The sequence below is a fragment of the Furipterus horrens genome, unplaced genomic scaffold (assembly GCF_987537825.1).
Source record: "Furipterus horrens unplaced genomic scaffold, mFurHor1.1.pri manual_scaffold_1, whole genome shotgun sequence".
NCBI classification, from domain to species: Eukaryota; Metazoa; Chordata; class Mammalia; order Chiroptera; family Furipteridae; genus Furipterus; species Furipterus horrens.
This window is the reverse complement of record NW_028327171.1, coordinates 156078068-156101650: the sequence shown is the minus strand read 5'-3', so window position 1 is coordinate 156101650 and position 23583 is coordinate 156078068. Positions and strand designations below refer to the sequence as shown.

The 23583-nt window shown below is 42.2% G+C and overlaps 1 protein-coding gene and 1 pseudogene across 1 annotated transcript in view; both read left to right on the top strand.

Moving 5' to 3' along the window:
* The first annotated feature begins 11763 nt into the window (after positions 1-11763).
* Positions 11764-23583, top strand: part of PLA2R1 (phospholipase A2 receptor 1) — a 112883-nt gene continuing 101063 nt past the window's right edge. Inside the window, exon 1 of the mRNA XM_090280199.1 lies at positions 11764-12062. Coding sequence (XP_090136325.1) covers positions 11957-12062 — 106 coding nt within the window. The 5' untranslated portion in view covers positions 11764-11956. The remainder of the gene's footprint in view (positions 12063-23583) is intronic.
* LOC150022100 (U2 spliceosomal RNA) lies at positions 20703-20858 on the top strand (annotated as a pseudogene).

The following is a 23583-nucleotide window of genomic DNA, read 5'->3' as shown; positions in this document are numbered from 1 at the left end:
CCCTGACTGGAAGATCGAACCAGCGACACTTAGCTCGCAGGCCGACGCTCAATCCACTGAGCCAAACCAGCCAGGGCTGCATCTCTTTAAGTACACATGAAATATTTAGCAAAATAGACAGTGCTCAATTAAAAAAAAAAAAGAAAAAGAAATACTTGTCATAAACATATGTTCTTTGACCATAATAAAATTTTATTAAAAATCAATTGAGTGTATCAGACCTCTCAAAACTCAGTAAATAAGAAAATAATCAACATTTTAAAAATGGGGAAAAGATTTAAACACCAAAAATGATATATAGATATCACATAAGCACGTGAAAAGATCTTCAACATGTAAGTTGTCTTTTCTAAAGTAAAACTGATGAATAAAAGTGTATCTACTTAAGATGTAAAACATGATGGTTTATATACATGTGCATTGTAAAATGATTACCACATAAAGTTAATTAACATATTGCCTCACACTGTTACTTTTTTTGTTTGGTGAGAACATTTAAGAGCTACTCTCTTAGAAAATTTCAAGTGTACAATATATACTTGTTAACTGTGGTCACCATGCTGTATGAAAAATGCAAATTTAAAATATAGTGAAATATTATACCATACTCTATTAGAATGGCTAAAATTGAAAAGACTGACCATACCAAGTATTCACAGGTATATTAGCTGCCTAGGGTTCCAACAATAAAGTGCTAAATATTAGGTGACTTAAACAACTGAGATTTATTGGTTCACAGCTTCGGAGGTTAGAAGTGTCAGAATCAGTGCCAAAAGGGTTGGCTCCTCTAAGGGCTATGAGGGAAAGCGCTGTTCCATGCCTCACCCTTAGCCCTGGGGGTTTGCTGCACATCTCTGGCACCTCTTGGTTTGTAGATATATCACCCCAATCTCTGCCTTCATCTTCACGTGTTGTTCTCCCCTGTGTGGGTGTCTGGCCCTGTGTCCAAGTGTCCTCTTTTTGTAAGGACACTGGTTATGATGACCCTATCTTGATCATTTGGAAAGATCTTGCTTCCCAATACAGTCACATTCACAAGTACTGGGGGTTAGGACTTCAAGAACTTAACAGGGTGGGGTGGAGCCAGAACTCTCACATACTACCAAAGCAAAATGGTACAGACACCTTGGAAAACACTTTGGTAGTTTCTTAAAAGTTAAACACATAACTATAATATCACCCAGTTACTCACTCCCAGGTGTTTACCCAAGAAAAAATGAGAAGATATAGTCACACAAGGATTTGTACATGAATATTCAAAGCAACTTTATTTGTAAAAGCATAAAACTGGTAACAATTCAAATATCCCTTAACAGGTAAATGGATAAACAGATTATGATATAGCCATACAATGAGGTATTACTCAGCAATAGAAAAAATGAACTATTAATGCATACAATAAAATGGCTGTACTTCAAAATAATTATTCTGAGTGCAAGCCAGATGAAAAAGAAAAAAAAGTTTATACTTTATGGTTTCATTTATATAAAATTCTGGGAATTACAAAGTAATCCATAGTGACAGAAAGCAGATCAATAGTTGACTGGGGTCTGGGTTGGGAGGGGTAGGACGACTACTAAGGAACACTCTGAAATTTGTAGAGATGATGGATATGTTCATTATCTTGATTATAATAATGGTTCCTTGGATGTACTGATATGTCAAAATTTTTCAAATTGTACATTTTAAATTTGGCCAATTGCTTGTTTGTCATTTTATCTCAATAAAGCTACTACAAAGGCCTTTTATAATTTTATGATTTACTGTGTTCACTGGGAATTTATTTAAAATGTTACTTAACCTATTGATCTGAGTTTGAAAGGCTGAGGTTTCTGGCCTTATATTAATAAATTGCTTTTTTCTAGTAACAAAATATAAATAAAGCCATTACCAAGGAACAAAACTATATATTGATTTATAAACATAATGCAGAAAAAATTAAGTTATACTCATGGATTTCTGGTCATTTAGCCATCCATAGCCTCTCCTTTTACAAAATCTAGACATCTGATTAACACCATGATTTCTGTTTTAACCTAGGGAAAAAGTTAAGCTATGGAAAATCTCGGCAGCATGCCTTGGATAATGACTAGAAGAACTAGCAATATGAAACAGGTTTGCCAATTTTTTAGTTTTCTATTCACTGTATTTTGCAGACCTTCTCAGAAATCTACACTGAACTTAATATTTAACCAGTTTAATCTAAAAAATGTAGGCGAAAACCTTTATCTATAAGTTTCTTTTTATAGCCCCGTGACTATCTCCTGTCTAATCCCCATTATCTCTTCTATCCTGAGCTTTAGAATTTCAAATTGGCTTAAAAGTAAGACTTGCATGATAAGACAAGTATGAACACACCAGAGGCTCATTGTGCCTGATCCCTTAGGATAATTTCCTCCTCCCTGAGAATGGCTGTGGCTATACTTCTGGAGGCCTTGCTTGTGGCTGGCATTTTGCTCACATTATTTCTCATCTTACAAGGAGCCTGCAAAGTAGGTTTTTATTGTCTTATGTGTAGAGAGGAAACAACAAGATTGATTGTGTAATGTGACCAAAGCAACACAGCTAAGAAATAATGGAAGAAAGATTTTTAACCCATCAATTCTACTCTACTCTCTATCCTCCTCCCCTTCCCCATGTCACAGAAACCCACTCCTTTAAGCTGTGAAGATGCCTGAATTTATTGGGGATCTCTTTGGATGAAATCAAAAGGTGCATCCTCCCCTCTGTTTTGTTTTTATTTAAAAGGAGCACTGGTGATTACAAAAACTACACTTTTCTGAATATTAAATGGAATGAAATATCTAAATTGCTAGAAAATGATTAATAGGTGTTTAATAAATATTGATCACTCCCCAGCCTTTCCAAATAAGTTCTAAGAGAATCAGATCTCAAGGAGGCAGTTTGTTGGTTCCCAGATGGGGGCTCCTGAAGAGTCAGGCTGTAAATTTCCCCCAGGACAGCCACGCCATGCCTGTTATGGCTTCCCACCACTTGCTTTTCTCCTTCCTTTTGTAATTTTACAACACAGCCAATTGGAGCTCTTACTTTTAAAATTAGCTTCCTCTCCCCCAACTGGGAGGTTTATTGTAGATTTCTCTTTCTTTTTGTATCCCAAATAGTACCTCCTGCCCTCATCTATTCAGCACCTAACATGTGTTTTGAGCACAGGCCCAAAATTTCTCTACCTTAACTGTGCATTTCAATAATTTTGGGAGCTTAAAAAAAATACTGATGCCAGTGTCCCACCCCACCCCAGACCACTTGAATCAGAACCTCTGGGGATGGGAGCTTGAGTACTGGTTTTTGAAAAGTTTTCTAGGGGACTCTGACCACAGTGAGGCTTAAGCATTACTGGGCCAGCTACATTTCAGAGAACATGTGTTGCTGGTAGACATTCTCTGCAGAGGGTTCTCCATTTTCTTTTACGGATGCATGCCCCTTTGCCTGCCTCCTCGGCACATCATCAGCAAGCTTACATGTGGGAAGCAACAGGGGTGAATGAGCATGCAGAGATTAGGCTATGCACTGACAGGGCAGATTTAAGACACCCTGGCAGGCCCAATCGAGATAGAGGCTCAACTGAAACCTCCAACTGACTGGAACTTTCTTTCTGGCTAAATACCACACTGGGGAAGCCATAAATTAAATTAAATTGATATAAATTGCTGCCTAGACTAAGGCGAAAAACAAGTTCATTAACTCACTCCTGAAACTGGCCCTTGACCCAATGAATTTTCACTTGTTTTCACCCCTTTTACTCCAGCCACTGTGGGTATTATAAGTTAAAATACCGTTGTAAATCATGACATAAAGCACTATTTTGAACACATCCAGAAGTGTTTAATTAATGGCTAGGGAAAGCTGCTGAAAATACATATAAAATAGGTTAGAAAAGTCATGTCTTATATAAACCTATATTCTCCTTCATCTGTGGTACAGTTTCCTCTTAATGAGATAGCTTATTACATGAAGTTAATGCATAGTCCGATTATGGCTTTAACAATAAGTCACTTAAATTCAGTGTCCTCATTGGTATATAATGACTGTAAATGCCTACCTCATGGAGTAAGTGTTGTGGGTATGATCTAATAATCATAGTTATGCTTCTTCATGAACATTCATTATTTCCCAGGTTATGGGTGCTTTCTAATGTGTTATGTGAACAATTTTTCTTTCAATTAAAGTTTACATTTAATATTATTTGGTGTTAGTTTCAGGTGTACAACATAGTCGTTAGACAGTCATATACTTTACAAGATATTCCCCCTGATATTTCCAGTACCCACATGACACCACACATAGTTATTACAATATTATTGATAAAATTCTCTATACCATACTTTATATCCCATGACTATTTTGTAATTATGAATTTGTACTTCTTAATCCCTTCAGTTTTTAACCCAGTCCCCCACCCTTCTGGCAACCTTCATTCTGTTCTCTATGTCTATGAGTCTGTTTCAATATTTGTTTACTTTGTTCTTTAGATTCTGTATATAAGAGACCCCTATGGTATTTGTCTTTCTCTGACTGACTTACTTCACTTAGCATAATACCCTCTGGGTCCATCCATGTTGTCACAAATGGGAAGATTTCATTCTTTTTAATGGCCAAGTAAATGTACCACACCTTTTTATCCACTCATTTATTGATGGGCATTTGGGTTGCTTCCATATCTTAGCTATTGAAAAAGATGTTGCAGAGTGAGGTGGACACTCATTACTGCATTTTACAGAAAGAAGAATAAGGCTGGTGAGATACAGGAACTTGGCATAGTCACAGAGCAGATTCCCAAGCAGGCAGTCCAACCCTCTTAACCACTATACTGGGAGCAATGCCTGGCACAGAGCAAGCACTTTGTAAATGCAGTTACTAAAAAGAAATGGGACTAGAATATGACTTTCCTCTCAACCCAGCAAAAAACCAAATCAACCATTCTTTCTGTGCTCTGAAAATATCTTTATTTGTTTTAAACGATAACAATTAAAAATAAAAACTACCTGTGCTGAGTATTCACTGTGTCAGTCACTATTCTAAACACTTTTCAGCTATTAACTCATTTTCTCTCCATAACAACCAATGAAATTGCACTGTTATTATAACATTTGTAAAAATGAGGCAACTAAGGTACATGAAGGTCATACAACTCACCCAAGTCCCACCACTAGTGAGTGACGAAGCCAGGATCTGAAACTGCCAGTCTGGCCTCAGATTCCTCGCTGCATACCTCTACTTCTCCATTTAATTCTTTTCAGATCTCTTTCCTTCTCTCTCAACTACAACAATCACATCTACTCCCATGGCTTTAATGATCAACCACACATAAACTCCAAATCTGTACTCTCATCTTATTTCTACCACTGATAGCATATATGCGACAGCCCCCTGGACCTTTTCACCTGGATGTCCTATAAGCTTCACACATATGGCAAGCTGAAATCTGACTCCTCCCCCAAACTTGTTTCTCATTAGACAGAGCCACTGGATTGGTTGTGCCAGAAATGAGACATCATTCTGGACAACTCTTCTCTTTCTCCCCAGGGCACTCAGTCAAGCTCTACATCCTGAGGATCCTTCCTCTTAAACATCTTGCAATGTGTACTAATGTCTTCCAATCTCCCACTGTCCCCTTTCTAGTCCAGATAAGGTCCATTACTTTATCAAGACTTCTGCAGCTGCCTCTAAACACTTATGTATTGTTCCCCTCCAAACTATTCTCCATTCTATTGCAGGAATGTTCTCTCAAAAATGTAGTGTATAAATGTGGTCACACTGAAAGCCCTTACTGGCTTTCCTGTTGGCTTTAGCATAAAGGTTTTTAACATGACTTTGGACTTACCCCCAGGTTTCCATTTAACATCAGTGTCCCAGAATTTTCTTCCTCAATACACAGTCTCTCTGCTACAAGAGCTTCTCAAGTACCTATGTCCAATCTTGCCCCTGTTTCCTCTACCTGAAACATTAGTCCCTTACTTCTTAGCTAAGCCAAGTCTCCCTCTTCCAACTATCCCCATTTTCATTTTCTGTTGAAGGCAACCACTTATCTACTTTTTGTCACCACAGATTAGTTTACATTTTCCAGAATTTTATACAAGTGAATCATAAAGTATATACTCTTTTTTTTTTTTTTGTCTGACTTCTTTCACTCAGCATTATTTCAAGATGCAGCTATATTGTTGCATGCAGGCATTAATAGTGCATTGCTTTTTATAACTGAGTAGTATTCCATTTTATGGATATACCCGAATCTATCCGTTTATCCCTTGACAGACATCTGAGTTGTTTTCAGTTTGGACAACTACAAATAAAGATGTTATGAACATTTATGTACAAATATTGTATGAACTATGCTTGCATTTTTCTTGAGTAAATACCTAGGAGTGAAATGGTTGGATCACATGGTCATTGTACTGGATTGAATAGTGTAGCTACAAATTCATATTCACCCAGAATCATAGCATGTGATTTATTTTAAAATAAGATCTTTTCAGATGTAATTATTACAATGAGATCATACTGGGTTTGGGGGGGCCCTAAATCTAATGGCCAATGTCCTTATTTATAATAAGGCTATGTGAAGACACAGAGAGATATAGAGAGAAGAAGGCTGTATGACAATGGAGAGAGACTGCAGTCATGTAGCTATGAGTTAAGTGACAGTAAGGATTGCTAGCAGCCACCAGAAACTAGGGGAGAGACATGGAACAGACTATCCCTCAGAGATTCAAGAAGCAACCAGTCCTGCTGACCCCTTGATTTTGGACTTCTGACCTACAAAATTGCAAGGGAATACATCTTTATTGTTTTAAGCTACACAGTTGTGGTACTTTCTTATGGGAGTTCTAGGAAACAAAGTAGTTATATGTTTTTTAACATTTTGAAAGGCTGACAAACTGTTTTCCAAAGCAGTTGCCCCATGTGTTTATTTGCCATCTCTATGTCTCTTCTGGTAAAGCATCCATTCAAATATTTCTCCCACTTGCTATTTGAATTGTTAGTTTTCTTATTATTGAGTCTGAGAGATCTTTATATATTCTAGATACAAGGTCTTTATCAGATGTGTGATTTGCAAATAGTTTGTCCCAGCTGGCAGTTTTTCTTTTCATTTTCTTTACTGTATCTTTGGATGTCAGCTAAGTATTCAAGGTGTCAGTTTGGATGCCACTTTTTCTTGGTAGCCCTCTCTGAGCCTCAGGCTTTGTTACATGGCCCTTGTAAGTATTTGTCATGTTTCAAATACACCCTCATCTCATGACATGCATTATAGTGTATTATTTGATTACCTATTTGTTTCTCCCCCTAGACTCTAGTTTCTGTGACCATGGGCAAGGACTCATTATATCCTGCTCTTTGTTGTGTCCTCCACACAAGTATGAAGGTTGACAGAAGGCTGGATATTCTCTGCTTGTCTCTCTAGACTCACATTCTATAGTTCCCCACCCTGTCTGTGCTCTGGGAGCTGACTTCTGTGGACTCCTTGCCTACTGATTTCTGGCTGGGTCCAGCTAAGGGGACTAGATGAGAGAAGACAGGAGAATTCAGGACAGGCTACTTATTCTCTCAGTTTCCTCTCTGACAGGCTTCAGTTTGGTCATAGTTACTGTTCTCTTGTCCTATTAGATACGCTGCCATGAGGCTGCTTTAACTGTTCCTGCCCTTGCTCCTTCAGACCCAGGGGTAATATTGACAGTTTTCTGCACTTGCTCAAAACTAGGTCTTCACCTTCCTGTCCTTTTTCTCTTCACTTTGCCCATACCTTTGTAAACAGTTTTTTTCATTAAATCTTCACCATAAATCAGGGTCTCATACTTTCTTGCTGAGACCCTCATTCCTACAGTCCACACACACACACACACAAAATACAGTGGTACCTCGGTACTCATCATTAATTCATTCCAGAACTCATGATGAGTGCCAAAACCAATGTGTACTGGGCAAACAATGAGTGATTAAGCATTTTCTCTTGTGGGGCAACGTTGTGACTCATACAAGTTCTAGCAAGTGTGGCGAGTCCCGAGCAAACGCCAAGTGCTGAGACATTTTTTTCTCATCAAAATGTGATGAGTATAGGATTTGACAAGTTCAGAAGCCGATGAGTATCAAGGTATGGCTGTTTGTTAATTTGACCTTCACGTAATCCATATGTTAAGTGAGCTTTAAATCCCTGAAATTTCTTCAATGTTTTCATTCAACACAACTCAGGTTTCTAATATTTTTCTTGAGTTTCAAATGACTACACATACTATATTCCTTTTGACCTCATTCTTTCTGTAAGAACAGAGTTGCTCAGAAGGCCATTAAGATGCGGCAAGCAGGAAAAGAAGTTTATTGGGAGAATCCGCAAGCAGGGAGGGAGCCCTGCCACTGGCGGTCTGAGCTTAGCAGGCAGGGAGGGAGCCGTGCTGTGGGTAGCTCTAACTCTGAACTCCTAGGGGAGAGGGGGTTGCTTTATAGGGGGAAGAAGAAAGGGACTATTGGGTTTAGTCAGCTATTTGGTTACCTGGCAGCTGCAAGTACTACAGGCTGAACAAGGCCAAGCGAGGTTCAGTTTGACGAACCCTGCTGTCTCCCAGGGCCCTGCAGGTGGGGAACTCCCAGCCCAAGACATCGTTATTTCCCAGGCAGCTGCAGGCAGGGGAGGGGGAAGAGCATGGGAACTGAGGCTGTCACTTTTCTTTCTTCATTCATTTATTGATTCAGCAGAGACTTTTTGAGAACATACTAAGTACCAGGAACTATGCTTCCCTGGGGATTCAAAGAGAAGAAAAATATGTTTGATTTCTCCAGGAACTCACATTCAAGTAAGAGGTATATATAATTAAATGACAAATTCAAATTCTAAATGACAAACTGAGTGATAGCAAGGTGCACAAAGGCCTGCAGGCACAGAGCTCTAGCAGCCATTGCAGGCTGGGCTCAGGAGGCTCTACAACAGGACAGTGCTCTGGAGCATGTGATTCTGAACTCTTTTGCTCTTCTCTTTGCTGTCTTACTCTCTCCCACACTCACAGCTCCCATAAATGAACACCATATGCCAGACTCCATGCCAAGCACTGCACAGACTCACCCCATTTAATACAGCAAATACCACCATCTTCATTTTACAGAGAAGGAAACTGAGGCTACCAGAGGCTAAGCCACCTGCTAGGAGGAGGCAGACAGCCTCTCTTAACTGTTATGTTCCTCTGAAACATACACAAGGCTGGTTTATGGGGAAGGATTGTTTTCCTGAAGGCTGAAAGGCTCTGCCACAGATTTCCACCTCAGAGCCGCAATACTTCAGGAAGATGTGGAGATTAGTTCTTTTCTGAGTCTTCTAATCCATGAGTAGGAAATGTAATGTGAGTAGGCCAGGAAGCTATCATCACCTTTGTTCATTACACTAATTGCTCTGAAGATAAAATATGACTTGCTTCCCCTCTTTATCCTGCTCATATTCATAGCACTACTACTTTGGAGCATTATCTTCTGTGGATCAAGAAAGGCTTTTTCTTTTCTTCTTTTTTTTACTTAGATGATAAAACTGAGGTAACAGGTGACTGTCTCAGCCAAATCCCACAGCCAGTGGGAGGTAGTCCAGTGTCCCATGGCTGCCCTCATTCTTCACGGTGCTCTAATAGCTGCCTATTGCTCCAGCCAGGCCTGCCCACTCACTGTCTCCCATGCAAGCATTTCTCACTCCAACCTTTGTATTTTATCTTACAACTTCTTCCCAATACCCTCCTCCATCCTATCTGAGCACATCTAACCTCTGTGCAATCACTCTAGCTCCTCTTGCCTCTCTCCTTTTGACTCTCACTGCACTGCCCCTCACCAAAGATGAATATTAGTCTTGCACTTTATTACCTAATTATGCCACGTGGCTTGCACCTGCGTGTAGCAGTCGATGCCAGTCCACTCAAACAGAGCTAAATCTACTACTTTGGGAACATTCCCATAGCACACAATGTAGTTCTGAGGCTGTAGGAGAGAGATTGATAAATAGTTTGGGATTGAAGTCAATATAGTTTGGTATACCAAATGCATCCCTTTTCTGCATGTTTTCAGGCAGGGATGCTGATTTCTACATTTAAGGAAATGCTATTGACTAGTGACACTTACTGGAATCTCACACATCTCTCAGGTCCACCTCTTAGTCCAGCCACCTCTGCATCAGCCAGCCCTGTACAGGCTTCCCCCAGCTTTTCTCTGGAGCAATCTGACAGCACTTCACCTCTGGCGATCCCATGCACCTGTTGCTGTCCCCAGGCTCCTCAAATGCCAATGTGTGGGACCACATTTGAAGCTTATCATTGCTGTGGAAATGTGCAGAGCAATTAATAACCCTAGGATTCCCTTAACCAGCAGGGACAGTGAGCCGACAGATAAATGTTCTCTTCCATCTGCAGGGCAGAGAGTATTGAGGCCTTCTGAGGTTATTGCAGGTCTGAGCGCATGTTACTATTATAGCGGCAACAGTAGAGACTTTTTCTTCTTCCCTATTTCACACTGATCTTCAATCCCACACCTTCCTAGGGATCTCACCCCAAATTCTGCTTTCCAGGGAATCAGGCTAAGGCAGTTTATTAGTTTGCTGGGGCTGCCGTAACAAAATATCATAGACTGGGTGGTTTAACCATGAGAAATTTATTTCTCACAGTTTGGGGGCTGGAAAGTCCAACATCAAGGTTTTTGACGCGGGTTCTCTTTTTGCATTGCAGATGGCCACCTTCTCTCTGTGTCCTCATATGGCCTTTCCTTGGTGCCTACAGGTGGAAAGATTGCTCTTCCTCATCTTATAAGACCACCAGTCCTATCTAGGACCCCACTCTTGCAAGCTTATTTAACCTTACTTAAGTCCTAAAAGCCTGATCTGCAAATACAATCATATTGGAAGGTTAGAGCTTCAACACATGAACTGGGAGGAAAGGTGCATAATTCAGTCTGTAGCAGACAGTGTTACTCAAAAATATTGCTTTGGTCTTGGCCAATAGGCAGCTGAGAAAGGCAAGGTTCTCCAAGATCCCACTATCTTCCCTTATTCTTTTAAAGCTCCCTTTTGTTTTCTTTCTTCTTATTATGTTTTCATCACTAATGTCAAGGTCCTGTTAGGAAAGGTCTCACGAATATCAAATGTTTTTAGTGTTCTGCTGGTTGTTTGAAAGACTGCAGTTAGAAGGACTACATTCTAGACAGGGTTTTCCTATTGACTAGTTTTAGAAGCAACTTTTGCTAGATTAAAGAGAAACACTGAGCAAATCCCTTTGCCTTTCTGGGTGAGTTTTCTCAGCTATAAAATGGGATAACAGGATAGTAGATGTAAAGCTATTTTGCTGGATTGAGGGATTCAAGGAGCTGTAAGGAGGAGTTTATTTTTAAGGCGGAAAGGAGCTCAAGAATGGAAGAACCTTGGGGTACTCGGCAGGGAGAAGGGTGGAGACAGGAGTGCACTGGACCCCAGGGATCTCCACTTGTCCACATTCCAGAGGAGGAGGGTCCCTCCTAAAGGGCCAGGATTCACCGAGCAGCTTGGTTTACTCCAAGCTGGCTGCTGCCAAACTCGCAGTTTACCAGAATCCGGGTGGTTTGCAGAACCAGATGTCAGACTTCCTGTCCCAGAGATTCTCAACTCATTCACCCCTCAAGACTGGAAGCAGGAGGAGCGTCCACAGGGCAGCCTCACCCCTCCCCTCTCCCCACCCTAAAGGCAGGAATTTCTGGGATGGGCACAGATGGTCCACCCCCTCCTCCTCCTTCTCCAAGCCTGAGTGGGTAGGGCGGTGAAAACCTCCACAGTGTTGCAGTCTCCTAGCCAGGAGATCCTGAGTGTCCGCAAACAGTGGCGACGGGGGTGACGGACTGAGTCTCCGGGCGCAGGGGTGGCTAGACCCCTGGGAGAGGTGGAACGCGGAGGGCGCTGAGTTTCCGCCTGGCGTACAGCTGGGCTGGGCGTCCGCGGGCTCAGTGGTTAGCGATGCTGCTGCTGCCGTCTCTGCTGCTGCTGTTGCTGGGGGCGCCGCTGGGCTGTTCCCAAGGCGAGTCGGCGGCTCTTACTTCCGAGTGGGTCACCGAGTGGCAGAGTGAGTGTTCCCCTGGGCAGAGGGACCAGATCGGCACGTCGGGGCTGGGGTGGTTAAGGGAGCGGAGAAAGGGCGAAGCTGGGGCGGTGGGGGGAGGGGGACGAGGCGGGTGAACGATAGCAGCTAGGGTGGCCGAGTTTCGATGGTGGCCGCATCTCTGGAGTCCTGAGAAAGCCCTGCACCCCTTTTCTCCGAGCTCTGCACCCTGTTGGTCGGCCCTGCATCTTCCAGGCTTCTGCTGGGGGCACGAGGAGGGGCGGGGCCTGGGCTTGCAGGCAGCTCAATTCAACTCTGGCTGCACACAAGCTGGACATAGGTTAGGAGACCTTTCAAAACGTAAGCTCCCGAGAATTGTTTATTTGGGTGGAGCATCTCTTAGATAAATGATGGCAAAAAGATGTTCCATTTCATCCTCTCCCATAGCAAGTGCTCTGGATGTGCGTCCCCACCTGAGGGATGGCCCCAAGCGGGCCTCTCCTCTGCCCTTCGCAGGGAAAGAAAGCTTAATCTTCTCTATTAACGACTCTCAGACCAGATTGGGGAGAGGCGCTCCTGTGGCCCTGATGAGTTGTATGAACTGGAGCAAGTTACCCTTTTTGCTCCTCAGTTTTTCTCCTTAAGAATTACGGGGTCTGTGATACCCACTGAACCCCTGAGGAAGAAGTGAGACCCTTTGTAAGGCATGTGGCACCCCAGTGAGGGAGAGTTCCTTCAAAGTTATCCCCACCTGGCAACATATATGTACATATGCAAGGATCAATTCACCAAACACTTGTCAAGCACCTACTATACATCAGATTTGTAAAGAGATGTGTAAAGAGGTGAGAGGTTGTCCTACAGGGGCCCACAGTAATGAGTAAGTGCATGCGCTGCCTCTGAAGCAGAGAGATAACAGCCCAAAGTAGAAGCTCATGTGCGAAGCGGGGCAGGGGGAGTTCAACCAACCAGGAGGAGCCTCCCTCATTTTTCCCTCTCAGCATATTATGTATACATTTTTGAGGTATCTTTTCTATACTGTCTTCTCTAGCCACCCCCAGGTGGCTTTATCAGGAACAGGTTGAGCAATTCTTATTCTAAAGTGACCAAAGATCACTCTCTTACCCACTGGGTCGGTTCAGTAAAAATGCTCCTGTGAATGCGCATCTGACCCCGTGGTGTGATCTGTGCAGTGCTTGTTCCTTTCCATTTTACGGTGTGAGCTTTGCCTGAGCACTGTGTCTAGAACTGGGCAGCCGCCACCCACAGGACAGAAGCTGGAACGAAGCCACATAGAGCGAATGTACTGGTGATCCTCTGAGCTGGTTAACACTGATGGGCTAATCCCTTCTATATGGAGCAGGCCCAAATCCTGCCCAGAGATAGTTCTAATCAGTGCCTTCTCTTTGATACTCAAGAACACTCTGAAGCCAGAACCATCTGCTACTTCCTGTACACTCCAGGTGACAGTTTGCATATTTGAAGCATTTGACATAGTTGGCACAGAGATTCATCAGATATGAACAATGCTGCTACTGAGATTCTAAAGAGCATAGAGATTATGTGGCATTGAATGTGCCAATGCTCAAAAAAGCTCCCCTCCTTGATTCTAATCACCCAATCAGTGAAATTTCAAGTATAATTTAGACAGGTTTGAAATTTTTTTCCTGTCCATATAAAGATGGACAAACAAAATCTTAGCAGTGGAAGGGACCTGACACATGCTTACTCTAGCCATCCATTTTTCAGATGTGGAAGCTAAGGTGTTTTAGGGTGCCTCAGTTTACCACTGTGTTCAGTGTACCATATTGACTTGATTTAGCCATGACTGCATCCAAAGAGTAACCAAGAAAAAATATGTGCCTATTTCAGTTTCATATCCACTAATATGTGATATGTAATAATGCAAGGCAGATTATACACATAGTATTTTTATCTGAATTGTTTGATATGCATTATTGATTGTTTTGATATGTATTATAAACATCCCAGCCTTGGGAAGCAGATAATTGATGATATTGTGCTGACTTTTCAATCATTCATCAATTATTTTGTATTCAAAACTTAGTAGATGCAGCGTCATACAGTAGTTAAGTTCGTGGACTGTGGGAGCCAGACTGCCTGGATTCAAGTCCTGGCTCTCCTACTGTTTACCAGCTATGTGACCTGGGGCAAGTTACTTAATCTTTCAGTTTCTTCATATGTAAAAATGAACCTTATAATAATACCTATGTGTTGTTCTTTTGTTTTGGTATCACCATAGTGCCCTCTTTCTCTGACCAGTCCAGACCATTTTGACAAGCTGACAACCTGTAACAATTATTTACTGCCCAGAGCACAGCACCATATTTGGCACATATGCAATCTGTCCACACACACACACACCCGATTGACTATACCAAGGGTCCTCATTGTATATGTGCTGCCGAAGCGAGCACACCAAGGGTCCTCATTGTGATTCTGGAATCAGATCCTTTCTTCTAACAAGTGCTAAAACTGGATAACTTCACTTATTCAAGTACCCCAGACACTGGGAGGGCAGTGAGAAAATAAAAAAGGAAGTGGGGCATCCTGGGGAAAAGTGGACACAGTCTCTGTAAAAGAAAATGAATGAGGGGCAGGGAGGAATAAAAGGATTTCGATGCTGTATGGAGGGCTGAAAATTCTATATGTGAAATGGCCAACATAGGAGTTTCCTCTGTAGCATTCACCTTCCCAGAGGCCAGGGTGGAGGGAGCCCATGGTTGTATCAGTTGTTTGGATGGTCAGGGTAGGCTTTTCTGAATGACCAATGACCAAGGAAAGTGAAGAGCTGGTGAGCATGAGGTCCAAGTGCTTGACCATGGGGTCCTGTCTGGAGAGAAGAGATTGAACCAGGTGGAGATGGTGGGCGTATCTCTTGAAATTCCGTGCCAATGGCAAGAGGGGCAAGAGGCTGGAGACCTCAGTTGTTTATTCACTCTCTGCCAGGCATTATGTGCTTCTTGCTGTCTTGGTCTAGTTTCACCCAAAAGCAGTCTCTGAGACATGTATTTTTTTTGGATGCAAGTAACTTATTTGGGAGCTGATTCTAGAAGGCATGATAAAGGAGTGAGGAAATGAGCCAGGGAAGAGATGACAGAAAGCCATTACAGGCAACTGGGGTTCAATGTCACAAATGTCCTTCTTTCTGCGGGACCCGCTGAGGGGCAGGAAGTACAGACATTCATCTACCACCCCCACCCCTTATGATGGAGGGTCCCTCCTGGGGCACTAATGTCCTGGCGTTCTACATAGAGCTCTACATGGAGACTACATGTCTCTCTCTCAGGCAGGGAGACACAAAAAGTCAGTGGGAGTAAATTAGAACTGTACCAGGTGAGTGACCTCCAGGGTCAATGGTTAGGGTAAGGATCTAGAAGAATCTTCCACTCATCTACAGATTGGGGAGACAAAAATATGAGCAGGATTGGATACTATTCTCAAGAACTGAGCATCCAGAGACAGATTCTGAAACATAAACAATTTCAAAACAGTATAGTAGGTGTTACGATAATAAGGAATGAACCAAGTGCTAAAGGATTGCAGAAGAGGGACTGGCCTGAGGGGTTGGGGGATCACAATAGGGTATTTGTTTTCCTGAGGGATAAGTAAGTAGTAGTTGCCACATGGGAAAAGGGAGCTAAAACCTTCCCAGGAAAACAGAGAGTATATGCAAGAATACAGAATCATGCGTAGGGTAACAGTAGTTCGATGGGCTGAAAGTTTTTGTCTGGATACTTTTGGATAGAGGAAAGCGAGCCCTGAAGGTCACTCAGGCAAATGTGGGGCTAGATATAAGAGTACTAGGATCTCAAGGGGACCCAAGGACAGATTCTCCTGTGCAACAAGGCCTCCTAGGAACCAAGAACAAGCCACTGGAATGAAGCAACTACATACTTTCCCTCTTTCTCAGAGGCTGCTTGGCGGTCCCTGTCTGGTTCTCTTTCTGTGGGCTGCTTTCTTCCACTTCAGCTTGCAGGATCTTTCATGTGTAGCTCTCACAGCATCGTTGGAAAGCGTTTCTTAATTTCCAAGGAGAGGCATCTGACCACACTGGTCACAGCAGTCTGGCCAGTCCCTGTGCTCTGCCCTTGAATCAGGGGCCTCCCGATGGCTGGTGTGAAATGCCCACAGGGGTGCTGCCTCATCAGGTCCTGTGGATGAAGAGACCCCCAGAATAGGATCATGGCAGGACAAGCTGTGACATGTCTATATTTGGAAGCATGCACAAGATGAGGAATGAAGAGTTTGGCTAGAAGTACTATACTTAAAGGGGAAACCAAATCTGACTTGGTGAATTGCGCATGCTGTGAAGGGTCTTGTGAGTTTGGACAAAGAGGAGCCGGATCACACTTTTAAGTTTAGGAAGGCCATGGTCAGTTTGGGACTTGAAAAGGGTAATTCTGAAGAGCATCAAAGAGACTATCTGGAAAGTTAAAGCAATTGTCAATAAGGAAAGATGCTAATGACCCAAGCTAAAAAGTCAGTCCCAGTAGGAATGTTGAGGAGCAGAAAGTTTGAATTCAGAAATATGAGGTAAAGAGGATGAAAAAAAAAATAGACTTAGTGAAAGGAGATGGGAGAAATGGCAGAATTGGAGGAGTAGATTATATTAACTAAATGGAAATAACGAGCTTTGGAGGGGGGTCCATTCTCAGTAATGACCAGATCCAAGGTATGGTTGTAGGAGTTGTCACTAAAGTGGAGAGCAGGTGAAGGAAGGTCCTTGGAGCAGAGGAGATAAGGAACCAAGCATCCCAGGCAGTACAGACATACATGTCTGAACAAAGTTTCATCAAAAAATATCCTTTATATTATGTGCTGCTACTTTTCTACTCACTTCCATTCTATTTCATTTTGTAATGCTTGTCATTAAATTGATCTCATGACCCATTAAATGGTCCAAAACCTGTGGTGGACAGAGTGTTGGGTCATCTGTGTGCAAGTGAAAGGCTTTGGAGTGGGGAGGACAATGGAGAATCTTCTGGTATCACATAGTGAATGAGAGGAAAAGGTTCAGGGTGATGCAAAGAAGGAAAGACAGGGTGCCACCTGGGAGAGGTTTCTGAAGGAGAGTGATGAGACCCACCACCTGAAGGTAGCAGTGGGGATTAGTTGTGATCCTGACATTTTCCCCATAGCTTCCATTCCTAATACAAAGGTAAAAAGGACCCTCTCAACTGCTCCTAATAGTACCTAATATTTGGAGAGTGGTTACTATGGGCCTCTTTACATACATTAGCACAGGGGTCCCCAACCCCTGGGCTGCTGACTAATAGCGTCCATCCCTGGCCTGTTAGGAACTTGACCTCAAGGAAAGCTTGCCTGAGCTCCACCTTCTGTCCCTACCTGCTGCCCCTGACCCCCGCCCCCACCCCCGTCAGTAAAAAAACCAGTTTCTGGCGCCAAAAAGTTTGGGGACCACTGCATTAACACATTGAGTCTTTACCCAAATCAGGTAAGTACTATATTAATACCTTTCATTTACAAAGTAACTTGTACCCTGGCTGGTTTGGCTCAGTGGATTGAGCGTCAGCCTGCGAGCTAAGTGTCGCTGGTTCGATCTTCCAGTCAGGGCACATCAGAGAAGGAAAACTCTGATTCCAAAAAACCTCCGCTGCCTTGCGGCATACCTCTTCAGGGGAAAGGCTAAGGGAGTAAACCCCGACAGAAAATCCGGAGCCGGAGTCCCTAAGGCGGTTTGACGTTGTAGTCAACACCAGCAACTCCTGCGGCGCACCTGAAGCCAAGCTGTATTGACTCCATCTTTCCCTTGGATCCTTCAGCTGCGAAGAGAGGGGGGGTCTGCTGCATGGGCAACAGCAGACCCTCCATATCACCCTGCCCAGGCTCTGTAGCTTCAGCTTCACTCGAGAGGACACTCCAGTGTCATCGCAAGATGTCGATTCAACACGGGAGGAGACGGATACCGTGTCACTCCCGAGTCGGACTGCACAACCATTCTCGGCGGTGCAGATAGACTCTTAAGAAGCTACACCATCGTCTCTCGAGACGGACGGCTGCCGACGACGACAAAGTAACTTGAGCCTACAGGAACTTGAGAGTGGGGATTTGAACCAGGCACTTTGGCATTAATGCAAAGAACCCCTGAATAGCCTTGTGACTGCATTAAATAGTTCATTCTGTATCCCACTGTTTGATGGGAGTGGGTGATTTTATTTTGTGGCAAGAGGAATAGGAGGCAAGCCTCTTACTTTCTGCAACTCCTTTTCCAAACTAGTACTCCCCACGTGTAGGAGTGAATATTTCATAAAGCAGAAATGTGCAAAGCTATTGGTTGTTTTTCATTTTTCTAGGTAATTCCTAAACTCTGGATATTTGGAATTTAAGTAAAAGCATATCAGATACTGGTTTAACTGCCCCTCCTGGCCATAACTCACTCCAATCATGTGATTCTATTTCTTCCATCTCTGTTTGTTATCTCTTAGGATCCTTTCCACTTCATAGAGTTCTCATCTCAGCTTTTTTGACTGGCTCCTTCCCTCTGAGCTTTTGAGAGTCAGTATGGACTTGAAGTTTTTTTGGTTCCTTTTCCTCTTCCTCATTAAGCTGCTAACCTCTTTTCCTATTGTTGGTTGTTGCAGTAACTGATACCACACAATGGGGCTTCCAAGCCAATGACCAGAAAGGCTGAGCCACACAAAGAGCTCAGTTATCCCCTCAGCTCCCCTTCCCTGACCTAAGTTTGCTTATTTATATCAGGTTTTCTGAAGAAAAAAAAATGAATTCTTTGTTTTGCTTCTTTTGCACTCATCCCTATGTGATGAATCCTCATGTGGTCTGTCAAAGTAATATACTTGAGACATTTATAAATATTTGCCTCCATTGTCTTTTAGAAATTATCATTAAAGGGCTTTGAGGTATTCCAATACAAACCTAGGAACATTAATTGTATTTTTAATTGATCAAAGTGAAAAGTAATATTACAGTTCATAGAAGAAACAAACAAAACAATACCTTATAAAAACTATATTAAGTCACTTGGAGAAGAATCTTTTATAAAGGCACTCAAAAATTGAAGGGATTTTATTAGAATTTCTGTAAATTGGGTTTAATGAAACAGAGCTAAACAAAACAGCAAGAGGTTTCTACTTTCATGTGTGTCCATTCAACTTTAATTTATGATATTTTCCAGACTACTACAGTTCCAAAGAAATAGGTTAATAAAATTTTTTACTGTTTAAGGTTTTTGGCATTCTGCTCTTGAGAACTTTCCTTTTCTTTTTCTTTTTTAAATTGTATTTTGTATTCATTTCAGGTGTACAACATAGTGGTTAGACAATTATATACTTTACAAAGTGGTTCCCCTGATATTTCAAGTACCACCTACCACTGTACGTATTATAATATGACTGACCATATTCCCTATGCTGTGCTTTACATCCCTGTGACTATTCTATAACTACCAATTTGTACTTCTTTTTTCTATCCAATTTTCCTTTTATTGACATAAAAACTAAAATCAAAGAATTGAAGAATCCATTTACTTCACTTTTCTTCTTTTTTTATGTTAATCCTAAGTAGTTTATTCTAAAGATATTTTCTTTTTTTTTTCTATATAGAATTTTCATTTTGTTTTTCAATTACAGTTGTCCCATTTTTCCCCCATTGCTCCCCCCTACCCAGCCCACCCCTTCTCCCACAGTCATGTCCATGGGTCATTTATACATGTTCTTTGACTAAACCCTTCCCTCACTTATCCCCCTTCTCTCCCTCCCCCCTCCCCCCTAATAACTGTTATTCTGTTCCTTTTTCTATTTAGTTCATTTGTTTGTGTTGTTCCTTAGTTTCCTGTATTAGGTGATATCATATGGTATTTTTCTTTCTTTGCCTGGCTTATTTCACTAAGCATAATTCTCTGTAGTTCCATCCATGTTGTCGCAAATGGCAGGAGTGGCTTCTTTCTCTCTGCTGTGTAGTATTCCATTGTGTAAATGTACCACAGTTTTTTGATCCACTCATCTACAGATGGGCACTTAGGCTGTTTCCAGCATTTAGCTATTGTAAACAGTGCTGCTATGAACATAGGGGTGCATAAGTTCTTTTGAATTAGGGTTTTAGGAGTTTTGGGGTATAATCCTAGCAGTGCAATCGCTGGTTCAAAAGGCAGTTCCATTTTTAGTTTTTTGAGGTAATCCCATACTGTTTTTCACAGTGGCTGCACCAGTCTGCATTCCCACCAACAGTGCACTAAGGTTCCCATTTCTCCACATCCTCACCAACACTTGTTATTTGTTGATTTGTTGATGATGGCCATTCTGACAGGTGTGAGGTGATATCTCATTGTGGTTTTTATTTGCATCTCTCTGATGGCTAGTGATTTGAGCATTTTTTCATGTGTCTATGGACCTTCTGTATGTCCTTTTTGGAAAAGTGTTTGTTCAGGTCCTTTGCCCATTTTTTAATTGGGTTTTCTATTTTCTTGATGTTGAGTCATGTAAGTTCTTTATATATTTTGGAGATCAGTCCCTTGTCTGAGGTATCATTGGCAATTATGTTTTCCCATATGGTTGGTTTCCTTTTCATGTTGCTGATGTTTTCTTTTGCTGAACAGAAACTCTTTACTTTGACGTAGTCCCATTTGTTTATTTTTTTCTTTATTTCTCTTGCCTTAGAAGATGTATCGCTTCTCGGCCTTTTGGCTAAGATCAAGTGTAGAAGATGTATCCGTGAAAATATTGTTACATGGGATATCTGAAATTTTCCTGCCTATGTTTTCCTCTAGGACGTTTATGGTGTCACAGCTTACATTTAAGTCTTTGATCCATCTTGAGTTTATTCTGGTGTGTGGTGTAAGTTGGTGGTCTAGTTTCATTTTTTCGCATGTCCCTGTCCAGTTCTCCCAGCACCATTTGTTGAAGAGGCTCTTCTCATTCCACTTTATGTTCCTTCCCCCTTTAACAAATATTAGTTGACCGTATAGCCCTGGATTTATTTCTGGACTCTCTATTCTGTTCCATTGATTTATATGTCTGTTCTTATGCCAGTACCAGACTGTTTTGATCATAGTGACTTTGTAGTATTGTTTGATGTCTGGTATTGTGATTTCTCCTGCTGTGTTCTTCTGTCTCAAGATTGCTTTTGCTATTCAGGGTCTTTTTGGTTCCATATGAATTTTTGGAGTATTTGTTCTAGGTCTGTGAAATATGTCATTGGTATTTTAATAGGGATTGCATTGAATCTGTAAATTGCTTTGGGTAGTATGGCCATTTTAATGATGTTGATTCTTCCCATCCAAGAACATGGTATTTGCTTCCATTTATTTGTATCTTCTGCCCTGGCTGGTTTAGCTCAGTGGATTGAGCGTCGGCCTGCGAGCTAAGTGTCGCTGGTTCGATCTTCCAGTCAGGGTACATCAGAGAAGGAAAACTCTGACTCCAAAAAACCTCCGCTGCCTTGCGGCATACCTCTTCAGGGGAAAGGCTAAGGGAGTAAACCCCGACAGAAAATCCGGAGCCGGAGTCCCTAAGGCGGTTTGACGTTGTAGTCAACACCGGCAACTCCTGCGGCGCACCTGAAGCCAAGCTGTATTGACTCCGTCTTTCCCTTGGACCCTTCAGCTGCGAAGAGAGGGGGGGTCTGCTGCATGGGCAACAGCAGACCCTCCATATCACCCTGCCCAGGCTCTGTAGCTTCAGTGTCATCGCAAGATGTCGATTCAACACGGGAGGAGACAGATACTACCATGTCACTCCCGAGTCGGACTGCACGGCCATTCTCGGCGGTGCGGATGGACTCTTAAGAAGCTACACCATCGTCTCTCGAGACGGACGGCTGCCGACGACGACGACGATTTGTATCTTCCTTAATTTCTTTCTTCAGTGTTACATGATTTTCAGAGTACAGGTCTTTTATCTCTTAAGTTTATTCCTAGGTACTTTATTCCAATTTGTACTTCTTAATCTCTTCACCTTTTTCACTTACCCCTCATGCCCCTGTCCCTTTGGCAACCATCAGTTTGATTTTTGTATTCATGAGTCTGAGAACATTCCTTTCTGTATAAACAGAAAATTCTAAGTAATTATCTTACTATAACCATTGTCTGCTGTTTTGCATTATCCATGTTCAAAATTAAGATTTGTTTTTCTCTTATTAGCATTTATAAAGTAGCCATAGGGACTGAGGTATTCATTATCAGGATCTGATGAGGCCAGCACTAATTTTAAATCCATTGTACTGATGGGGAAACCAAGGCACATACTCTTTACCTTCAAGCAGTTCTACCCTAAAATAAATGCTCTGCAATTTTCTACAGTCTTTTTCCTATTTTGTTAGCCCTGTACAAATAAAAACAGGGCAGGCCTTATGGGTATGTGACCCCGGCAGTCTCATATAGGGACTTGTGCTCAGTAGGGCCTTGAACTTGGGTTTAATGCGCTATGGCTTGGGGTCTTGGAATTCTTAAACATTTTTATCTTTGAATTTGTGCTTTGGGCATGAAGTCCCATGAGACATTGGAGCAAGAGCCAGGGGCTTAAAGCCGCATTTCAAGCTCAGTCCCACCTCTTATCACCTCCCCAGTTTCCCCTGGATGCGTTTTCAGCTTCCCCCTTTATATTCTTATCCTCCACCCCATGGCAACCAGGATGCATTGGGGTTGGGGGACTGGAAGCCCAGGGTCTGGGAGTGAATGACCAGTGGCATCTAAGAGAAGAACAAGACAGCAACTGTCTTCACTGGGCTGGCAACACCTCTGTATCTTCAATGACGACTGTTTGGGAACCTATCACCTACCCCCAATCCAGGCACTGAATGTGTTCCCAGCTCTCTCTGGCATGGAAGTTGCAAACACTCATGGGCCCATGGGACGTGAAGATTGCTTCAAATTTCCTGTCCCAGTTAGAGCCTTAAATTTTCATTTTACTCCAGGCCCTGCAAATTATGTAGCCTGAATAAGAAGCATGGGAAGAGTTATGGATTGAATTGTGTTCCCCTCAAAAATTACACAGAGGAATAATTTTTAACATAATTTCTGTTTAGTTCAATTTTTCAGCTGTTTTAGACTTAAATAGGCATGCTGATTTCAAAACTGCAGTTAGATTTCTTCTATCACGTCAAGTTTTTCTCTACAGCTTATCTTAAGGGGACCACTCTAGGCTGGATTGAGCCTGGATCGAGGGAAACACTAGTGCTCTCCTACTGGCTGAGAACAAACCTCCCTTGAGTGGGGAGGGGATGACCTTGGAGACCAGAGACAGGTTCATACTTGACTAGGCTATTTAGTTATACATGAGACAGTGTGGTGAGAGGTTGTGTGCCGCTCTATATAGTGAATTGTATTCTGAAGTGTAGTCCGAGTTCTTGTCTGTATGCAAGGAGCTAACAGAATTTATTTTTTATTTACATACATATTTATTTCCTTTCCTTCAGATCATGTGTGCTTCTGCTATTTCTCATCACAAGTGCCTAAACAACTCTGATTCTTTTGTTATATCTGTGTCAGATTCACCATTCCCAGACAAAGGCCAAACATCAGCGCATTTGTCAGGCAAGCCTATTCTGC